Here is a 23,779-nt window from a genome sequence, read left to right on the forward strand (position 1 = left end):
GTATATTGCTTCTTACCTAATCACTGTCTTAAACATTAATCAAAACATGATTATATTAGAATCAATCTTTTTCCCAAGGTTTACTACACAGAGTCGGGCAGTACATATAATGATTAAATATGGAATTTACACAATTGTGGGTGTCCTATAAAGATGTTGGGAAATATAATTTTAGGATGATTATGTGCATGAAGGCTGTAAGGATTTCTTTTCCAGATTATTATTCACATTACACATGTATGGATTACACATGCAATCATGTAGCTTAATACATATGATTACATTGCAAGGTGCATCATGTTTTAACACACGTCATCATGTAGCTGAATACATAAGATTAGACATTGTAAGGTGCATTATATTTTAACAGCATGAGTCAAATAAAAAAAATGAGAAGTGATGAAAAAACAGGCTTTATTAGGTTCCCTTGTCAGTGACACCTACAGGCTCAGAGTCGAAAAAGCCATTACACAAGCACGTAACTTGGCAATTTAAATAGTTGCAATTCGCATAATCAGCATGACAGTCCTTCTTTGTTCTCAATTCTTTTATCAATCAGATTATCAAGCTGTCTATGATTGTGCTTAATGAAACAATTGACTGACCATTTAACTAAGAACGAAATGTACATCATAATTTAAACCTGAAATAAAATTTTATATTTAAATATGCAATGTTTTAAATACAGATGAGACCAACAGTACAATTAAGATGATACAATTGTAAAGAAGGGGATTTTTTCAGCCACCGTCACTTGTTGCTATTGACACTTTTAAGCACAACATGCTGTACATTATAGCGACCATCTCTCCTAGTGAAATCATCTGAACTTTAGCATGACATTGAAATACTTCCCTGTCAAAGCTCCTCAGTCTGACTTCATTGCACAAGCCCTGAATTTACTAACTGATCAAAAACACAAGTAAAAAAAAAAAAAAAAAAAAAAAGTTACAACTGTCCACAGTCTACCATAGGCAATTGAAGGCAAAGGAGCAAAAAAAAACATAAATAAATAAAAAGAACAGGACTGATTTTTGTAATTTTTTTCATAAATCTCTCTTTTCATTTATACATAATCATAATTATAAATTAATTTATTCTTTTTATACGTAGTGTACATAAAGACATTACTCATTACTCACATTTGACACAGTAGAGGACTTCCAAATCCAGTTTTGTCTAATACTTTAACCGTAACAGATATCTCACAAGACCTTATGTTCTGTGCAGTAACTCTCAATTGTTTTCTTTTAACTTTCATTAAAATTGAAGACCCACGATCAAACTTAAAAAACGCCAAATTGTGGCTGTGGCAAATTGATAGCGTTAAGAGTTAAATGAGTTAGAAGTGTTTTGATCATATTAAATAGAAGTAAAAAGTGGTTCGAATGCAGGTGCTTAACAGTTTGCCAATGACTCTAAAAGTAGGTTACTAGCCAGATATGCCATCAATATCAACATAAACAACCATCAAAGGACCATGTAGAGGACTGACCAAAGTTTAAGAGTTTATGGTGGTTTAGTCTGCTTGGATCATAGGAAGAAGGACAGCTGTAAAGGAGAGGTCACGTCTCATTAGTGGAAGACAAAAGAAATTCTTTTTTTATCATATCTGTGTATATGTGAATGTGAGAGGGAGAAAGCGCAGGAGCAAGAGGGAGTGTAGACTTACAGTAAGCTACAGTAACCTTCATCCTGGTATACTATCCCAGTTATAACTTTATACACATTTACAACCTAGAACATTATTCTCACTTCACAAAGTGCATTGTTTTCCAGTAAGAGAACCTGTATAAGCTAAATTCTGGAAGCTTAAATGTGACTGTGGGAAGGGAAATGGGACTCAGTCCACCGGCTGCATGAAATGTGTCAATCATTGTACCGTACTCATTTTTCTCCAAAAATGCAGACCTTCTAGTATACCAACCCTGTGTGTACTAGACATCGAAGTCCTATAGAGGTAACAGACCACGGCATTAGGTGCGCTTACAAAGTGCTTACAGGAAAGCAGGCGTAAACATGGTGCAAATAAAGTTCGGCCACTTTCAGGATGCCACCTACATGGAAGAGAAACAGGAATCAGAAAACATGCTTGCATTATAATTCTGCACTCACAATGACAAGGTAGGCTTACAGAACTGTTTTAGTGTCATGACCAAGGTGCTCAAAACAAGCTGGTTCACCCACTGGCTGAAGCCGCTCTCATAGATAGTTATGCTTACAAATGGGTCAGGTGGTAGAATACAACCATCTTATATCATACTTAAATAAAAAAAAATCTAAAAAGCTACAGTGTTACGATTCAGTTTGTTTTTCTTCATTAAATGAAATGCATGCACCTTTTTAAACTTTTCACCTTTTTCACAGTGAAAAAAGGAAGAATTCTTCTTTTCATTGCCTAACTGCACTGTGAAACACCTCGCAATGGGTTTAGAAGCATTGTCTGATAATGTTGATAGTGTTGTTTATCTGGTTAAATGTTGTAACAGGGTTCTTTCTTAAGAACCCTGTATTTCTGATCTCACAAGAGTCATGTAGCTAATGTGTTCTTTTTTTTTTTTTTAACTCAAAATTCTGAGGGGAAAATAGTTGTAATTATGATATTAATGTCATAATTCTGAGGTAAAAAATTTTTAGAAATTAAATAATAATAAGCCTAAACCTCTTCCATAGATTACAAATTCTACACTTAACCTTTTATCCTGACAACCTGATAATAATGTAATAAACACACACACACAAGTTAAGTCTCATGGTATGCTTACTAGGAAATCTAATTGACCAAGTTATGAATTGGTTGTTAAAAAAAAAAAGTAGAAAAGATTGTCCTACACTGTGCTCTATTTTGCTTTGGATGGTCACTGTTTCCACATTTATATTCATGCTTATGCAAAAATTCAAGTTAATGTATATGCCTAATAAATATCTTTCCTTCCAAAAGCCACTGCAGATCCTTGGTTTGTATCCGTAGGGCAGTAGGTGGTAGGATTCAGGGGGAAAAAATACATAATGTGCTTGTTGAGTACATCCAGGGCAGCATTTATTGCAGTAATACTAGTTAACAGAACTTTAGGGCATAAGCCATAAAGATAGTGGTTGTTTAATGCATGCGGAAAACAAATCTAGAACCTTGCTGCTGTGAATGCAGTGAACCAAATATCTCTATGATCAGAACATAATGAAATAAAGTAACTGCCTTGAGTCTTACTCGCTCAAAGTGCTCTAGTTTCTGCTTCGATCTTTCTTTCTCCATGCGTGTCTAATTCAGGAGAATTGATGCTCTGCCTCACTGCAATTTCCGGTCCGCCACCATAAATTCCCAACAAGTACTGCCATGTCTCCTCTGAGATTTGCCCATAGTCAGCCCCTGTTCATACACACAGATGCATGTAAACACACAAACACGCACACACACACAAAATCATGTCAGAGGATTAACAGTAACAACGGTAAAGACTTTCATATCCTCGTTGTATTTGTGCTCATCAATCAAACTCACCATGCTTTAACTGTGCATGTCCCCCCTTCATCACTGCAATCTTACTGTTGTCAATCGGGCCTGGAGGCTCTAACACAGAAAGAGATGACCACGACTGATATTAAGAAGAGTGATGGTAGGAATACGAAAAGAGTGTTACATTTTACTGTTTACATTTGAGTATGTAGGTGGTCTTGGCAAACCATTGGGAGGCATTTGAAAGTTTATATTATAGACGCTGTGTGGCGGTGAGAGAAATCTGAAAGGCAAGAGTGGAGACTACTGGGAGCTCATACAGTATGTTTGTTTATAGTTCACTTCAGTGTGTGATGTTTCAGGCATGCAGCGCTAAACGAGTGGCTGAAAATTTCCCTTACTTGTTAGCTATGTTCACCTCATAGCTTATGCTTTGGTTAGTTATTACACTTCCATTTTTTACATCCACTTCAAATTTATACAATTTTTTGTGACTTTCAACATTGTACGTTTTTGTTCAAATTCATTCATACATATCTAAGCATAAACAAATGCACTGTTAAAAAGCAAAACTGATGTAGGCTATGTATATGTAACTTGTTTATATTTCCAATAAAATTGTAAAAAAAATTACGAAAAAAAGCAAAACTGTTAGAAATAGAAATAGTCGGACACCAGAAAATACGAATGCTCCTTTTTGAAAAAAAAAAAAGAAAAATTGCTGTTGACAACTACAGCTTTGGAATATCTACAATAAGAACTTACTAGCTTTTCACAACATTACATTTCAATTTTGGCCCATTCCTTTTGAAAAATTATTTTCAACTCCTAAAGCTTACAAGGGTACATCAAGGTTCAAGTCAGGAGATGGGTTAAATTATGCAAGGCTTTCTTGAAATATTTTGGCTAGATGTTTGAAATTTTCAGCCCAGATTGAGTTTCTTGGCAGATGAGATTAATGTTGTTTAAAGCCTTGTTCAGAATGCAGGCAAATCCACTTTGTTTTGCAAATCTGATCTTTAGGACTGACTGTCCACACTGTTATCTGAATGTGAACAGCTTGGATTTGGCTCCTTTCAAACTGGCAGCCTAAATCTGAGACATTGTCAACATATCTGCATTGGTTGCTGTGGTAACAACGGCATGTCTGTCTGAATCCCTTTCCTCACATGGAGCACAAAATTTCCTCATATATCACCTTGTTTTTGTATATTCCCTTTAGCCTTTACTGATGCATTCCTCAAAGTACATTTCACTTTGTCCCCTGTCCAAGGACTATTGTTCTTTATTTCCATCTTCAATTTTTGCATAACTTTCCCACTCATATTTCACCATATCATACCACATGATCATGTAGATTTTAACTTCAACGTCATCTTGTAAGTGACATAATTGACAGTTTGACATCCATAATTTGACTGGGTGGAGCATCCAGACTGAGAGACATCTTCAGATATTTTGTGGATGTGGATGAAATCAGATTTGCAAAAGAATAGATTCAATGTGTTTTTTTATACTGTTCAGACTACATGAAAATAATCTTATTTCAATCTGGATATGCCACAAATCAGATTTGGGCTGGCAGTCTGAACAAGGCTTAAAGTTCTAAAGATCCTCTAATAGTTCTAATAACCCAAAGCATTAGTCGAAGCAGTTGTGCATTCATTGCTCCATTTAAATCTTTTAACACTTTAGTATTGTTTCTTATCTAATGATGCTTCCACCTTTGCGCTTTACTATGCATGTGGCATCATATGAGCAATCTATCTTTCTTTAAACATGATGAACCAAAATATTAGAAAAGTGTTTTATTTCAGTTTTGTCTGAACAGAACATACTGTTCCAAAACAGTTCTGACTTGTTTAAATGTGATTCTCTGTGCTTCTTCTTTCGTAGAGAAGTTATGTGTGGGTTTAGGAACGGGGATATTTGTGCTGTAGTTCTTTGCTTATTTTCCTTTGGTCACCCTGGATCTCTTTTCAAGTAACCGCTGGCTTCTGTTTCACTTTCCCGGCTGAGAGAATGTGAAAATCTTATGTGCCACACATGTCCAGGTACCAGTAGTTGTAGTTCTGTTAAATATTCACCTACATATAATCTTACTAGGTTTTTTTATGTAAGTATAATGCATGTTCTTATGATCTTACCGTTGTCTTTACCCTTGACAAAGTTCTCCCACTCCCTGAACCACTGCATGCTGATGCACAGAATAACTGTTGGAGCCTCTTCGGCCTGGAACTCTTTATTGAGCTATATTAAGAGATAAATAACAATGTTATTTGCTATACTGCCAAAGAAAACAAATAATAGTTACATATGTAATGTGCATGTTTTATTTTCTGACCTTGATAAATGTGTCAATCTCAGTTTTCCTGCGTTTGGCTAATGCCTCGATCTCCACTTGGCAGATAGTGCACACATACAAGTGATTTACAGCTGGACCTCCTCCAAACCTGCATGTAGGAGTATGCAAGCATGTTGCACAATTTTACTGCTGTTTGGATTAAAAACTGATTAAGAAAGATGATGATGTGAGATGATGCTGCACTAACAGTGTTGAGATGATGTCAGAACCATCTGGGTTTTTTTTTTTTTTTCAACTACACCCTATCTAAACATAATTTTTTTTTAAATAAATCTAAACAAATATGTATCATTACTATATAAAAATGTTTTAACAGATTTCCATGTAGTAAAGAAACAAACTGTAAAGAAACAACAAGTGATGAGATGTTATCAAAATAGTTATGTGGCCTGATAAGGGAAGGAATGCAACAAAAGCCTCAGAAAGTAACACTATTTTTATTTGACTGAATTGCTCTAGCTGGACAGAGCATACATACAATAAGAATATACTTGTTGTATTAATTTCTGTTTCATCCAACCCAGTTTTAGAGTTTTTGAATTTGCACTAAATATCACAATTAAACATACAATAAGAATAAAAAACTGCCCATTATACTCTAAACTTGGGGTAAATGGATTTTTCATTTTAAACCATGTGTGACATATCTGCGACAGACACAGTGGATACTGATTAGGATAAAATGTGGAAGTTTTCTTTTTTATCCTGAGAACTGCCTGCCCTACTCACCTGTTGTAAAGGTAGTCCCACACATTTTGAGGCAGGATCACCACCAGATCGTCCACATAATGATATTTGGTAGGAGGAATTCCTGAACAACATGGCAACTTAATTAAGCATTTTTTTCAACAACACATACCTGCACCTTGTCCTGACTTAGTATAAATATCTGTCTCAGGTGACCTGAACTTAAGCAGTCACCTGATATTTACTGGTATTGAAAGGCATCCCCACAAAGTACCAATGTTTTCAGGAATCTGTCTCAGCTCTAGTTGGCAGTAAACTTCACTGTCAGACCCATAGACATATTGGAGAGCTTTGAGCATGAGTCTCTTAGTCTGAGTAATTTAGAAAGCAGAGAACCCTGCTGTGAGCAATAAAATAGGAAATAAAAAATTTAAAATATAAAAAAAGAATAGCAAACGATAACTATGAGGGGTTTTCAAGTCAAACTAGGACTTTATATTCTGCAGAATAACAAAACTACTCTATATAATCCCCTACTACACTAAATCACTTATCCCAGTGTTTTACTAATGCCATTAAGGTAAAAAGTTTTATCAGTACTCTGGAGCCATGATCGGAATGTCTGAAGAGCTGTTCTCTCAGGTACTCGTTTAATGGCCCAAACATGTGGAAATGACATGGGGCGAGATCAGGACTGAGGACGTAGCAATAACTCCAAGCTGAGTTCCTGTAATGTGCAGTGGTGTTTGTGAATGATTGTGTGTACAGTTCCAACAGACAGATGTGCATCATCCACAAGTTGGCAACAAGTTATTCTTTGTTTTCTTTTAAGGATCATATATATCATAAAAGTTAGTGCTCTCTTTTTTGTATAATGACAATAATATTCACCTAAATATAGACATAAAAATTGATTTACTATGTTTTTAAACAAAATCACATAGAATTAAAAGAGGGGTACTTAGTTTTACACATGATTGTATGTTCACAGGAATAACTGCAGTGGGCACTGAGCCACTATGACACAGATGTACGGTCCGTTTTAAAACGTTTGTACTATTCAAATGTTTTACTGCGCTTATGAGTCTCAGTACTGTGCTGTGCTTGAAGTCTTCTGTAAGTATCAACGGGTTTTGCACCTTCTGTCATCAACCAAAGTTCATCGCAAGTCCCAGTTTGACTTGAACATCCCTTGTATTTTAAAGTTATTTTAAATTAACTTATTAACAGTTTGAAACAATGACAATTTAAAAAAACTCATTCATGCAACAATGACATTATAAAATCTTGCGGTGCCACATGTGGCCCACCCCTCCAAAAGTCTTTACATTCACACTTGTATTTAATGCTGTCCACTTGTCATTGGATCAAACAATATGGATGAGATTACAAGGAATAACAACAAATTCTTCCACGACAGTGAAATGTTCTTTAATTAAAATTACGAAGTGAACTTTCTAAAAAAAAATTTTAATCAAATAAAAAATATATAATATTCTTGCTATATTGCAGTTCACTTAAACTATTAGAAACAAGTACAAAAGTCATCAGAGTATGTATGTTTGTATGTGTTTTTACCTCCATGCTGACAGAGGAAGGTATGATTAGTGATGGGTCCTGGTTCAGTAAATGTGTTGAACTTGTTAAGCCATTCTCTAGAAATATAGAATTGTAAAAGGCTGGGCTCCTTTAGATTAGCCAGAGCTATGACTTTCTGCCGTTCTCTTACAGATTCCTCACTGCTCTTCCTTAGAAAAGGAAAGAAAACAGAGACATCAGTAAATGTAAGCAAAATGTCGTAATTGTCTTGTTTTTGCTCCAGTATCAAGCCTGCGGCAGAGCTTAGAATAAAGGAACAAGAAATAAAAGCGCTTATTAACTTTTCATGTGTAATCGGTCATAAGTCTACCTTAAAATAACATGAAATAGTGTTGCAGATTTTCATGCCACGGACAGGTCTAATAAATGAACAGAAATTAGGTAGGACGGCCATTTAATGTAAGCTGAACATGTCTCACCTGTAAAAGAGAACATACGCCTCTGCATTCTGCACAACCGTCTCATGGACCTCTGTTACATACTGATCATCAAACTCGTACCACTGGCCATTGATAACATTCTGACAATACGCAATGTAGTGGCCACCTAAAAGAAAGGTAAAAATGAAACATGACTGCAAGTCATGTATGTTGTTTAAAGGAACATCCGAGGTTTTCCCAGCCTAAGTGCTGCGAATCTACTGCATTTGTGATTAACAATAAAAAAAAACCTGGTTAAGTCTAAAGTATGAAATAAAATCTTGTACCAATGGACTGGTTTTCAAAGTGTAAGGCAGCCCCCCTGCTGGGAGAAGTGACAGGGGAGCTGCATGGAGATGTGCAAGAGGTGTTGGTTGGGACTAATTTGATTAGGACGTTTATCTTTTTCATCCCAACTTACTGAGTGGCATCACTAAAATAAAGTATTCATGAAGGAAACCATGTAATGGTTTTGGACACTAAATGCTAAAGTATTTAGACGACTTCTAAGACAACCAACAGTAAGATTTTTACCCTACAGGCCCGTTCCCAACAGTAAGACACACTGAAGAAATTTGAGTTTTACATCAAATGATTAAATCACAATTTCGGGTTCATTTCCTAAAAGAAAAATAAATAAATTAAAAAAAAAATATATATATATATATATATATATGTTTTAACTAATATATATATATATATATATATATATATATATATATTAGTTAAAACATGGCACCTTCAGTCAGAACTCATACAATTATATATAATAATTATAATAAATAAATAAATAAATAAAATAATAATAATAATAATAAAAACATGTGACGGGTGTTTTTTTGTTTTGTTTTATTTTCCCCAGATGTGCCCTCGGGAATTGAGTAAATGTTTAAACAATTAATAGCTCTGAATGTCTACTTTTGGTTGGAGCCCTGGGTTTCACCTGTAAAGAATACAATTATTGTTATCTTCTTCTTTGTCTTTCGGCTGTTCCCTTTCAGGGGTCACTACAGTAAATCATCTGCCTCCATCTAACCCTATCCCCTGCATACTCTTCTCTCACACCAAATAACTTCATGTCCTCTCTTACTGCACCTATAAATCTCCTCTTTGGTCTTTCTCTAGACCTCCTGCCTGGTAGTTCCAACATCAGCATCCGTCTATCAATACATTTATAATCTCTCCTCTGAACATGTCGAAACCACCTTAATCTGGCCTCTCTTTACCTTTAAAACATCTACCATGGGTTGTCCCTCTGATGGACTCATTCTTGGTCCTATCAATCTTTATCACTCCCAAAGAAAACCTCAACATCTTCATCTCTGCTACCTCCAACTCCTCCTTTCTCTACTTCAGTGCCACTGTCTCTAAGCCTTAAGTTGTTGTTATATAGGTTATTACAGATGAACCAACATAAAAAACTGAGAGCTGTTTATGAGAGAAAAGCAAGGCATTTTGAAGCTAAGATAAGACTGGAAATCACAAGCATTAGGCAAATCCAATAATACAATTTGGAATGTCATGAAAAAGAAAGAAATCACTGGTATACCAACAACCAGACATCAAACAAGTCAGCCAATTAAGCCAAAAGAAATTGATCTCGTAAAGATCATGAAAGCTATAATCAATAAAAGCCATAAATGACATCTCCAACAACCTTTAAAGGGCAGGGGTGAAGGTATCACAATACATATTTCGAGCAAGACTTTAAGAACAGAAATATAGGTGCTATGCTGCAATATGACTACTCATCAACAGTAAGAATCTAAAGACCAAAGAGATACAGTACAAGCTACAGTATAAGTATGTAGAAAGAAAGCATCTACTCATGATCCAAAACATACAAGCTCATTAGGCAGGAATGGTGGAGGTACAGTACTGTCCTTGCTTGGGCTTGCATTGCTACTTCTAGAACAGGTTTACTAAACTTTTTTACAATGTAATGCATGGTAGCAGCAGAAGAATGAATTAGAGGTCCACATAAACATCTGGGAGTTTACAAAGAAATGCATTCAGTCCCATTGACCGAAACTTCATCATGCAGCAAGACAATGACCCAATCAAACTGCCAACACAACAAAGGACTTCATCAGAGGAAAATGGACGATGTTAGACTGGTAAAGTGAATCACTGGACCGTGACCTGATTGAGCATGTACATGTATTTCACCTCCTGAAGAGGCGGCAATCAAACAATCCATTTTTAAAACGAACTGGTAAAATATATTTTTTTAAATCACAAAAGAAGAAAGCAACAGTTTGTCAGTGAGCCACTGGCTTATAGCAGCCGCAACCAAATATTAAGATTTTTTTTTTTTACATTAAAAGTATTTGTTCAATTTATTTTAATCAGCCAAAAGTTGGGCGGTCTGCCACCAAAGGTGCCATGTTCTAAGTTGTTTAACACACCCAGATGTAAATATCAAGAAACAAAAACCTAAAACCCTGATCTATCGTCTCATATACATCTTTTCATTTTAAACCCAAATGTCTTCAGTGTAGAGCAAAAAACAAAAGAACCGACCTCATCATATCACTACTTTCAGAGAGGACTGTTAAACTGACATAAAAGTGCTGGCTTGCAATTTTAGCTTTATGATTAACGCGATCTTTAACAGTGTCATCCAACATTTATTTTATTAAAACAAGATTCTAATTGATAAAAAAAAAAATGCACTTAAAAATAGTGAATCAGCAGTGCATCAATCTTTTAAGATGTCTAGCTGAATCACTTCCTAATCTCTATACTCGTGCTCAATCAATTTCAAATGGCTAATGTCACCATCAACACCACTGTGCTTCTCATTTCATCTGCATCACATAAATGCACTGCATCCAGTTTGAGTCCAGCATTTTCACTTTTACATTGGACTCAATAATACAATACTGAACACTGAGTTCATTCATCAATGAGAAGAACTGAGTAAAAAAAGGAAGCTTTTGTTCTTGTGTTTTCATGCTGTAACAGTAAAAACTGATAGCTACCACTTACCTGAGATCAATTAATATTTCCACAATTAAAAAAACTGCATCGGCCAATAAATTAGCACCAGATTTGAAGAGCACATCTAAACAAATTTATTGTGTTTTAGGTTACTGACTTACTTCCGGCTGTGCCATGGTGGCAGATGACAGAAAGCAGATCATAAGTAGTAATCTGAGAAGGGCTGTCTTTGGCCAAGAAGGGCTGCAGGTCCAAACCCTCCAATGGGAAAGACACGTGGCTGCTGATCTTAAAGGAGTACATCACTTCATGTCGGAAACGCTTCAAGTGAATGCACAAAATCTGTGCACGGGGAAAATACAGTTACGGGGACACATGAAGCCTTTACACTTGCCCAAGCAGCAGTGATTTAAAAAGGCATGAATGCAGATGCTTACCTCTGGAAGTTGTAGGACTTTACAGTATTTCACACCATTTCGTAACCTGTATGGAGCAAAATTCATATTTAGACAAATGAACAAACTGGACAAATTTTACAGCATTTAAAGAAGCAGTGAAGCTCTATGTTTGTAACATTTGAGGTTATATACTTACTTTTTACATCGCTCACAGCTGTACATGTTATCTCCTAAAACAGAAAAAAAATCATGTCACTGCAAACATTCAGGGGTGAAGTGGAGATTTTAATTCTAAAATAAAACTAGTGTTTGTGTTTCACCTTTCAGTTCATCTGCAGCAAAGAAGGCAGCGAGGCAGTCCTCCAGTGTCACCATGGGACCCCAAAACCAGCTGGGGATACAGGACACTACAAACCTGAATACATAGCACACATACACATGCACACACACACACACACACACACACAAACACGAGTGACAGATTAAAAAAAACATAGACTGTCGAATTTCGTTGGCATGGTCCCCTGAGAGTCAATAAAAATTACGTTTGATGACCTTTAACTTATAAAAGAACATTACTATTCTGACTGGAGTATTGAAAGATATGACGCTGCCTCATCCACATAACACAAGGACACATGAGGAGGATAAAATGATGAAAATTGTATGCTATAGCCTTCACAGTCTCCAAATCTTAACCCAATTAAATACCTGTGAGAGACTTTAGACTGATCTTTTACTCAGCATCCTTCAACAATGTAGAAAAAATGTAGTGACTACCAAAGGAAGTGTGTGTATACTGTATGTGTGTGTATACTGTATGTGTGTGTTCATAGTCACAGCTATAGATTTATTGTAGATTTATATATTTTTTAGGGTAATAAAGCTGCTTTATGGTTAAATGAGCAAGAAAACCACATTTGTGGCAAGAAGAGATCTGATTTGAGGATGGTGGTTTTGTATATTTTGTGTAGGCATTTTGTGTATTCTATGTTGCCAAGAAAACAAACAAACAAACAAACAAAACAACTGCAAGGTATAATGTACATAGTGACTTTTCTCTAGTTTGCACACCTGCGTATAGAGTCCATGATGTAGGCGAGCCAGCCCTGGGCAGCGTAGGTGTCTGTGCACACACCCATCTTGGCCGGAGAGCTCTGGTGGATGGAGGAGTGGAGTTTAGCGAGGTCTTCTTTACCCGGAATTGGCAGAGACAAATCCTGAAATGTCTCCACTGTTGTTGACACCTACAACAGTGAGATGCCGAAAAAGCAATGTTGATGCTTCAGAAAACATAATAACCATTAACTCATTAAAATAACTACTGTATTATAATAATTACTGACTATACCTGAATTAAAATATTTAGCAATTAGTAATCTTGGTGAACCAATGCCCTAGTTTAGCACCACAATCTTTTCATACACCTTGCTGGTGTTGCCCTCTAGTGGAGAAACATGAGCTGACTTACCCGGTCACATGTCAAACACTGGACCAGGCTCAGAATGGAGCCATCAAAGATGTCAGAAATGACACTGCGGAACCGGGGCTGTTTCTTTTTTTTGGTGCTCAGGAGCATCTGAGCTGAATGGTTAAATGAAAATAGGAGGTTGTAAATAATGCAGTGTAAATTTAGTTTTTTTGGGGGGGTCTCAGGAACGCATATTAAGAGCAAACAGAATAAAAAAAACAGGAAATATATACATAATTTACATAAACAAATACATTAAAAACTTTAGGAATGTTTAGACATTTGTATATTTAAAAAAATATATTATTCTACTGTATATATACACATTTTATATATATATATATATATATATATATATATAGTTTTTATATATATTTATATATATATATATATATAGACAAGTATTGGGGGAAAAAAGAGGAAAAAAGCAACCAACAGTTTTTAGTAAAAGTTGCTCTGTTGTCTAAACATACTAGACATACACTAGATAAATTATATGACAATTCCCAGTAAATTAAGATTTGATTACTAAAATAATGCAAATATCTGTCAGACCTTTCTTGAAAGCATAGGCGGGGCTTGCCCGTAGAGGGCTGGACCTGGGTGGGCTGCTGGACAGTTTAGAATGAAATTCCTGCACGCTGTGAGTGGGGCTACAGGGACGAGAGGATGGGCGATGCATGGACACCTCATTGTCTGGTTCTGAGAAAGAGAAAATACACAAAGGTAAAAAGTAAATTAACTATTAAAAGATTATGATTCATTAATATCCAGTAATAAGAGGATAATGAGCCCCATGGTAAATTAAAATAGTGCAGTCTAAAGTCACGGTTCCAACAGCAGAGCCAGGTGGTCTTTGATTGTAGAAGCGCAAATCATTCTACTGTATATACATGGAATTGTATATAATCAGTTTCCATGTGTACCTGTACTTCCCTGAGCTCTGCCGTTCTCAATCTGCTCTCCAGCTCTTTCGTTCTGCTCCTCCTGTGCTGCCGTGTCCACATCAGCGTCCTCATCCATCTCCGGAGTTCTCTCCTCTCCTTTGTCCTCCCTCCGCCTCTCTTTCAGCTTCTCTTTCTCAGAGATTCCATTGCTCTCCCTCACTCCTGTGCACTCATCCTGAATAAGAAGCTCGGTCTCACCTCCTGGTCTATCTCCATCGCCTCTCTCACTCCCGGACCCAGAGTCACATGACAGGAAGTCGTCCTCAGAGGGGCTGCGGTCTCCATCGGCGTGGTTTTGATTGCCGTGGTTGCTCTCCGAGTCATTATCAGTGACGGAGTTGCTGCAGTCAATGAAAGGCTCCTTCAGTTCCTCATGCAGCTGATCCATCAGACAACGTAGGAACTCCTGAGTGTCCTGAAAGACATAAAACATGATGAGAAAATTTTAACTGTTTGTACAAAATTATTTCAGTATTTGATAATTATCTAATAATTCCTCAACCTCAACTAGATCACTATATGATGCAAAATTTTCAGATGATTTCAAATAATATTAGCAACCCAGCAGCCTTCAGACTACTTCGACCCTTTTACTGTCGTTGTCCAATGACCTTCATGTCTAACAGTTTCTCTGTGCACCTCCTATATTTATCTGTATAGCATGTTATCTGATCATTTGGAATAATGTCTTCATATTGAGTTAACTCAACAGAGTATATGTTTGTATGTGCCTGTGTTTACCAGGCCAAAAACCAAATAACTGTTGTGAGAACCAGAACATCGAATCCACATCATTCACAGCTTTTGTGAGTAAGGAACAGTGAGTTTGTGCTTGTGTATATATATTTTTTTAAAACATTCTTTACAAACCTGTTGGGCATAACCTCGAAACATAGGATTCACCAGCTTGATGCCATGAAACAGACTAGTAGGAACCACATAACTGGGTCTACACAGGAAGAAAGAAACAGGGTGATGAAGAACAACAAAAGTAATCATGGCAGGAGCTAAAAAAGGACAGAGTGAATGATAACCTTGGACCAGATGGAGGCAATGAACTATTATTGTTATGACTGAATCTATTAGACTAGCCCTAAAAATAGAAAAGTCTTTTTTCAACCTAGGCATATTACATTACAGCAGTGTGTGTGTGTGTGTGTGTGTGTGTGTGTACCGTTTTTTATGCCAGAGCTCAGAGATGAGCTTCTGATAGCTTTTGCAAAGTGCCGGTTTCTTATCTGTACGAACGAGCCCGCTGCAGTCCAGGAAAAACTGAGTCAGCGGAGGACTGGTAAAGAGACAGAATTTAAAAAAAGATGTTCATGTTATAGAACCACACTAAAAATAAAAACAAAATTTGCACAAATTATTCAGCAATATAGTTCTATTCCACCACTGTCACTGAAACATCATCTATTCTCCTCATATTTCTGATAAATGTATAACGAATGTTGAACTCACCAGTTAGAGAGGGCCTGCAATGCTGCGTTCATGTAACATGAATTTCCAATGTTCTTCATCCCTGTGAGGCCTGCAGAAAATAAGGGGAAAAAGATAAAAATAAACAAAACAGATACTTTTAAGATTTGCACTTTCCAAAAGCAGTTTATTCCCAAGTTTAAACGTTCTGCAAAATCTGCAAATAAACATGTGACAAGGAGGTCAACTTAGTTTTTTTATTTTTTGGCATTCGGCCTAAAGGTTTAATTTAGTTTTTCAGCCTAATGATGGCCACCTTCGCTTGCATAATGGAGTTTTTTGGACCTCATGCTGAGAGTCTGAGTGAACAGCTACCAAATGCAAATGTAACACTCAGAACCACCTCCAGGCCTTTAACCTGTTTGATTAATCATTGAGCAATGAAAGAACATCTGGCCATGTAACTGCTTGTCACCCATATGTTCCATTATTTATGAGCCCACAACAAATGTATGTGTACAGAAGACTTTTGTCAAACTCCTTGAAATATAGCCGAAAGTCTTAACTTTATAATCACTCTAAAAGTTTCACCCTCATGTTACATTGGATTTTTTTTTTGCTTTAAATTATAACCCAAAATATGTTTTATGGCTAAAGTTATTGTTAGGAGTGTTGTACAGTTGAATTACACCTAAATTTAAAACATGCAGGCCTTGTTGTCTCTTATAACTAAACTACTGAAGACAGCTAACATTTTGCTAACACAACTAGAATCACAACAGAAGTGGCATTGTGACAACTGAGCTGGAGGTGATTCATTTTTTCAAACGCTGGCAAAGAGAATTGGGAGCAGGGAGGCTGATCAATGTTTAACCTTATGTAAATCACAAGCAAACCATGTGGTGACTAAATAGGAGTTAAGCATGCTGAGACTTTAAAATGTAAAATGCCACTGTAAAATGTCAGATATTCCTTTATAAACGAGATGAAGGAGAATCTGATTGATGCAGTTTTAATGCTTCAAATATTTTACAAGGCAAAGAATCCAGAATCTGCATTATTAAACAGTTTGTAATGGTTTGCTATAATTACTTTATTGATCCTGGACTAAACAATGTTGATTATGTTTACATTAAAACTGAGCGATACAGAATAAATAACATATGATCATGTTATTTATGTGGTTTACTACCAAACTGCTGCCACAATATCAGAAACAAACAACTGTATTGAATATCTTTGCATGTTTTAGTGTTATAATTTCCCTTTATTTAAACATGTTCAAGCATGATAATGCAGCTATGCACAAGACAAGATCCATAAACTCATGGTGTGGTTAACCCCACTGAACACCTTTGGGATGAACTAGATAGCAAAACATGCCCTCGGACAGGAGGTCGGCAATCTTAAACACTCAAAGAGCCAATTGGACCCGTTACCCGCAAAAAAGAAAACGCTGGGAGCGACAAAACCCTTCTGACATCTAAAATAAATATAACACTGCACATATCAGGTTTTACCTTTATGCCATATAAAAAAAAACTATAGTGTGTTGCATTTAGGAAATAAACTGCTACAGAGAAAACAAAATTTTATTTCTTCAAGCAACAAAAATTTTTTGAAAAAAAGACGCTGAGCTGAAGGTTACTTTTATATAAAATATTCTATGTCTATTTGAGTTCTCCTTGTATTTATGAAATAAAAAGCCCAACTTAAATTATCCACCTGCAACTAACCAAAAATGCTGTCTCCTTCATTGTGCCATCATTATTTTAACGCGTGTACTGGAGCATGCAGTCAATGGTTTACCTGAATAAAACTGGGGCTCATAAAGCTTAATAAATCGGTGGTTGTGACAAATATTTTCAGCGAAAAAAAAATTAAACACGTCTTATTTGAATCAAGATCACCATAATCTTCAAATTTAGAATTACACTTACAAAACTAACAAACTGAAATAAAATACATTTAAATTAAATACTCATTATTTATTTTCCAAAGCCACATGGAGCTGCAGCAGAGGGACGAAAGAGTCACATGCGGCTCCGGAGCCGTGGGTTCCCTACCCCTGCCCTATGACTTCTCAACCAACATCAACAGACACGATAAATGAACACAAATGAGGAGGTACACTTCAAAATCTAGTGGAAAGCCTTCCCAGAAGGGCTTATAATAGAAGCAAAAAAAGAATAAATCTGGAACGAGATGTTCAACATGGCATATGAGTGTGAAGGTTGTGAATGTCCCCAAATTCCCAGCCATGTAGTGTGTGGCATTCACATCAGTCTAGCTACTACTGTAGCATTTTGTATGGTTTTGAACAGCTTTAAACCGCCAGTTTGTTCATTTACCTCTAGGTTTAAACTCATCTTCTTCGGACTCTGAGCCTTCATCATCTGCTACAGCAATCGGTACTGCCTTTAATGGGTGACATGCATTCTGTGGAGGAGAATCCTGGGGAATAACAAACATGTTTTGTTTTATAAGTGCTGTGTATTTTTACCTGCAAATGTATTATGAAAAAAAGAAAGAAAATATATACGTATATGAGACATGTTTGCCATCCTTTAAACTGCCTACCTATTATTGGCTTTCTCTTTTAAACACTGATCTTTCTTGGCATTCTCTTTTTTAATGTTTGTTGACAGCAATTCTTTCAAACATAAAATCAAGGTAAATAAAATAAAATAAAAAAAACACACCATGGGCCATTATCAAATAAAGAGTGTTGTGTATAAGATCTTCAGAATCAGGATGCAAGGTCAGATGAGAATAGGTGACAAAAGGATACCTGTTCGAGAGGTTTATAGCGCTGTGTTGCTGCCACTGGACTAACAGGCCTTTGTTCCAGAAACACTTCTCTCTCACAGACGTAACACCACACCCTGAACGTGGTCAGATTCACTGTCAGATTGTGTTTCTTTGCCTGGAGTCAAAAAAGAAAATTGTAAAGATGAATGAATCAACAGAAAAGATACTAAAAGACAAGAAAGGCAGATGATGGAGAGAGGCTAGGTTGTAGATAAGGTTCAGAGTTACCTGTGCATGTGTGGTGCTGTGGTCAGAGTACGACTCTCCGCAGCCCACATAGGGACAGTCACACTGAAGAAACAAGCACTTTTTATTCATTTCATTTGTAATTAAGTTAAAACTAAAATCATGTTAAAAATAAAATCATTTAAAAGTCTACAATACAGCCATTATGCCCAGACTACAGTAGACTACAGACACTTCCCACCCAGCTATCAATCATGTTTAACAATGATATCTTTTATTTTAGATAAACAGCGTAATCAATATTTTCCTGGCATTTAGAAGTTATTATACTCATTTCATAAATGATTTTATAAACATCTTTAAGCAGACTGACTGCAAGTCTAGTCTTCCGTGTTTTCAATACTTTAAAGTGCTCTGACACAAAACTCTGAAAACGAGAGCTCAAAGCCATCTGTGACGTGGAGTCCAAGAGAGCAAAATTGTCAGTGCTCTTTTTCTTATGTCAACTAAGGCAGTCGAGGGTGTGTGAGAGGGTGAGTGTTACGTCTCCCCAGGGGAGATATAATAAATTGTTTTTAAATTTACCCTGTCTGGATTCATTTCGAAATCTAGAGTTAGAGGGATAATTCCATGTAAATCATACAACTCAATTTAACAACTTCTTCTTAAGATATCATGCTACAGGAAATTTCTGATAGCTGTAGGGGAAACATCCTCAAACATAATGACTCGATCAGCAGAATCATTTTAAAAAGGAAAGAAAATAGCTTTCATTAATCTAGACATGTCAAAGTATGTTATAGCCAGAAAACCTTTCTCATTATTCCAACAGAGTGACATCCAGTGGGTTTCCCAGACTGCCGCATGAACATATCAATGACTTTCAGGCAAACAGTGGCAGGAGCAAACCTCCACACACAGGGATAATATTGTAAATACAAGTGATACATTTTCATTTACTGAGCTCACCTGAAGACATGCCCAGAGGTTGGGACCACCTACACCACACGATTGACAAGTGCCCTATAAGTAAAGAAAAATGTAATGTTGAAATGCCTTTTATAAATATTATTTCAATATTCATTAATATTGGTTGTATTGACATTCAGGCTTCACCTTGGATTTTTGTAGAAGTTCTTCCTTGGTCACTTCACCTATGGAGTCCAGGTGAGGACAATCGTTTCCACAGTCTGTCATGTTTTGGCTGTAATGTCTCGAGCAAAATAAAACAAGGTGTTGAGCTAAAGAGAGAAATCATAAATAAATGCACATTGTATTCTGCAATACTGTAACAATGCATTCTTTTACATGACGCATACAATGTAGTAAAGGAATATGCCACACATCATGTGGTGGTTACCGCCGGGCTGTATGACCATATATAATACCCAGTGCAATGTATATCTTAGTGTCAGTCACAGGCCTAGAGAAATGGGTGGGTTGCATCAGGAAGGGCATCCGGCATAAAACCTGTGCCAGTAACTTGAGGATTAAATAATCTGATGTGGCGACACCACGACAGGGGAAAAAACATCACATACAGTAGTATAGGAAGAATTCAGGTAATAAATAGTTTTTACTTCATATCTTTATAAACACCATGTGAGCAATAAATTATAACTTCATAACGGTCTGACAAGCACTAAGCTCAGAAACAGAAGATTCTGCCTCATCATCCAAGCAATCATTAAGAAACACGGCGCTCTAATGGTAATACCATTAGTTTATAATGGACAACTTGAGGTTGAATAAAAAAGGACACATCTGGTATTATTATTAAAAAAAAAAAAAAAAAAAAGATTAAAACTTGTGGTGCTGTGTAAACTTTTCCGTATTATTTAAATGATGCTTGCTTAAAACAAGAAAGTGTAAACAGGCTTTAGGTAAAATGATTTACGCAGACAGACCGATGACAAATTGGAGGGGGAAAATATAATTTTGCTGAGTCACTGCAAATCAATACTTTTTCATAGAGCTCACTAAATAATCTGACATTTCAGACAGCACTCTCTTTTAAAAAGGTGGTGTCCATCTCTCGAGTATAGTTCCAGACATTTGTAGAAACATGGGACTGAGCTGTTCTGGCAGCCTGTAGTGGAAAACCTTTACCTGCTTTCATCACATAGGCTTGGTTAATATGTGCTAACCCCACTGCTGAACTGTCATCACTATAATTCGAAAGAGTGTGTATGTTATTTATTCACTGATGCAACTTTATCCTGGTCAGAGTCACTGTGGGTCCATCACAAGAAGCAAGACACACTCTTTTTACACAGAGGGGGAATCTTGAGAATTCATTCCACTACCACTAAAATGTTTTTTGGGAGGTGGGAGAAAAGCTGAAGAACCTGCAGGGACGCAGAATTTGAACCCCAGTCACCAGGGATGCAAAGCATTTTTTGGTTGCATGTTAAGCTTGTAATAAACACAAATCATTTTATAGTATTTTTCAATTATTTAATATATTTAATGAACACACTCTAAAATGATTTAAAATGTTTAACTGTTACATTACAAAGTTACTGTCCTAACTGTTGAATATTCTTGGATTTAAGAATAATTTACATTATTATGTTACAAGAAATCTGTTATCAACAGTGTAGCCCGCCTTCTAGGTAAAATAATAAAGACATTATTTTCTATTTTACATCCAAAGTTTGCAACGCGAGAGTAGGGCTGTACAATTTGATTCCAAAAAAAAACAAAAAAAAACAGATCACATTTTGAGGTGTATGTTGTCTCTTAGTTTTTACCAATGTTTTATTGACAGATATGATATTTACGGAGCCCCTCTGGTGACATGGGGGGAGGGGGGGGCGGGGTCCAGTGACCACTTAATAAGGCCTGGGAACAAAATAAGTATGTTGTGGCCACAACTTAATAACCTCATAGCATTTATCTTCTCGAAAACTACAGACAGATTAAAATTTATTTCATTTAGAACCATTAGGATTATTACATTTATTTACTTACGTGTGTCATTTGTTTATGACACACAGCATAACTCCGAAACAACAATCATCCTGTCACATCTGGGACATGAATGATCTCAATACCACAAGTTCTTAAATCCAGTCATAGTGGCCACAACATACTATCTCATCCCCATGCCTCGTCATGGCCACAACATATTCATTTCATTCTCACGCCTTTGTAAGTAATGGGCACAACATATTCATTTCATTCTCACGCCTTTGTCAGTCATGGCCACAATATACTATCTCATTCCCATGTCTTAGTAAGTCGAGACCCCCCCCCCCCCTCACACACGCACACGCACACACACACACACCCCCACGAGTGTCATCAGAGGAGCTTCATAGACATTGCATAACGCCTTCAGCAATGTACTGTACACTGTCACCACAACAATCATACTGTAACAGACACGAGCGACACCAACACTCCTGCTTCTAGTTGTGTCTTCTTTTACTAATAAATGTTATATATTTAACAAAGCTTTATGTCGGTCCTGTCATGTTTTCAGGGCTAACTCTAAGTAAAAACATTCTCCTTCAACACTCCTGTTTTCACCCCAATAACAGCACACACAATTATCTGGGACTAATTTGATTAGCTAGCTATAAACACATCTAATACATCATTGCTGCATGTAAACACTCAGGGTTACCTTTTTTTTTTTTTTTTGCTAACTCACACTTTGAGCAGCTGTTAGCTACAAGGCTTCATTATCCATTTAAACGCGTATACACAGGAGGCCAGTGCACAGAGAAAACCGCTCGGCTTTAACCATAAGGACACAAGGACTTTTCTGTGCAGATAAATAAATACCAAAACCCCCACCTCAGCAGCAGGTCCAGAGGAAAAGCTCAGAAAAAGTCATTTTTGGTCAAAATGAAACGCGCAGTTTCGCCCTCTCCTCCTGCAGCACTAGCAGGCTAGGCTAACCAACACAAACACTGACTAGCAGCCAGAGCGCAGGGGATGCGCAGGGTTGCCAGGTCATTACAAAAGCTACTCCATGTGCATCAAAATCAACTCCATCTCACCCATCTAGGAACTTCTGTAGTCCAACTGGGGATTGTGGAGGCCAATGGCGATTAGCATTGTATTTATTCCCATTTTTACAACCGTGGTAGGACCTCCGGTCAACATATACACACTCATTCACACAATCGGAAGGCATGCAAACTAAATCAAACCCGGACCGTGGAGGTGCAAGGTGTCAGTGCTAACCACTAAGCCATTGTGCTGGCAAAATCACCTCAATACAGTACAAAGAGATGAAATACACTATCTTTACAAAAGTATTTGGCCAAACTTACAATGGCATTGTATTCAAATACATATGCTTTAATATGAAGTTGGTCCCTTTTTGAAGCTGTAACAGCTTCCACTCTTCTTGCGATTTTGAAGTGTTTCTGTGGGAATTTGTGCCCATTGATTCTGTAGAATATTTATGAGGTCAGACACTGATGTTGGATGAGAAATCCTAGCTTGCAATCTTTGTTCCCGTTCATCCCACAGGTGCTTGATAGGGTTGAGGTCAGGTACACCCTCAGATCCCAAAAAAACTATCTCCAAAAGTGGGCGATCCATTTTTGCTTGCACCACAGTTACAAACAAACTGATGTGATGCATTCAGTCCTGCACAGAATGTGAACCTTACACAGCAGAACGGAAAACAATAATAAGACAATTTGGGGGAAAAATATGTTTTTTTAACTCTCGTAGATGGCGACAGTATTACTCTCTCTTTTTTTCTCTCTCTCTCTCTCTCTCTCTCTCTCACACACACACACACACTCCCTCTTTCTTTCTCTCTCTAGCTATATAGAGCTCAAAAACATACCTGGGCTCATCCTGAAAATAGAGTTCTGTTGATAAACAACGAGAATGAGATACTGTACTGTCCCAACAAGACTATCTAATGTTGGCTTTATACTGTATGGGATGATGATGCAAATGATGATGATACAAAAAAAAGATTTGCTTAACCACACCTACAGCATTAGAAGTGACAAGTCCTCTGACAAGGCTGAATGAACAGAGCCCAGTGCTCATCTGTGCTGTATTTCAATTAAAGATCTGTGAAAATGGACACTAGGTAGCTGGTGAA

At 36.8% G+C, this 23,779-nt stretch overlaps 1 protein-coding gene across 1 annotated transcript; it reads right to left on the reverse strand.

Annotated features, from left to right (window-relative positions):
* Positions 1-397: 397 nt before the first annotated feature.
* usp20 (ubiquitin specific peptidase 20) lies at positions 398-22,634 on the reverse strand. Its single transcript, XM_053485428.1, has 25 exons — positions 22,504-22,634; positions 19,816-19,940; positions 19,669-19,722; positions 18,742-18,804; positions 18,494-18,628; positions 18,054-18,156; positions 15,745-15,814; positions 15,458-15,571; positions 15,154-15,232; positions 14,263-14,698; positions 13,892-14,038; positions 13,337-13,449; positions 12,940-13,112; positions 12,186-12,280; positions 12,062-12,095; positions 11,905-11,950; positions 11,629-11,809; positions 8,525-8,651; positions 8,085-8,254; positions 6,549-6,630; positions 5,799-5,907; positions 5,602-5,704; positions 3,500-3,568; positions 3,209-3,367; positions 398-2,057 (listed from the first exon to the last, which is right to left on the reverse strand). The coding sequence occupies exons 2-24, from the start codon at positions 19,894-19,896 to the stop codon at positions 3,213-3,215; spliced, it is 2,739 nt and encodes a 912-aa protein (XP_053341403.1). The 5' UTR covers positions 19,897-19,940; positions 22,504-22,634; the 3' UTR covers positions 398-2,057; positions 3,209-3,212.
* Between the last annotated feature and the right edge of the window lie 1,145 nt (positions 22,635-23,779).

Source organism: Clarias gariepinus, chromosome 24 (assembly GCF_024256425.1).
Source record: "Clarias gariepinus isolate MV-2021 ecotype Netherlands chromosome 24, CGAR_prim_01v2, whole genome shotgun sequence".
NCBI classification, from domain to species: domain Eukaryota; kingdom Metazoa; phylum Chordata; class Actinopteri; order Siluriformes; family Clariidae; genus Clarias; species Clarias gariepinus.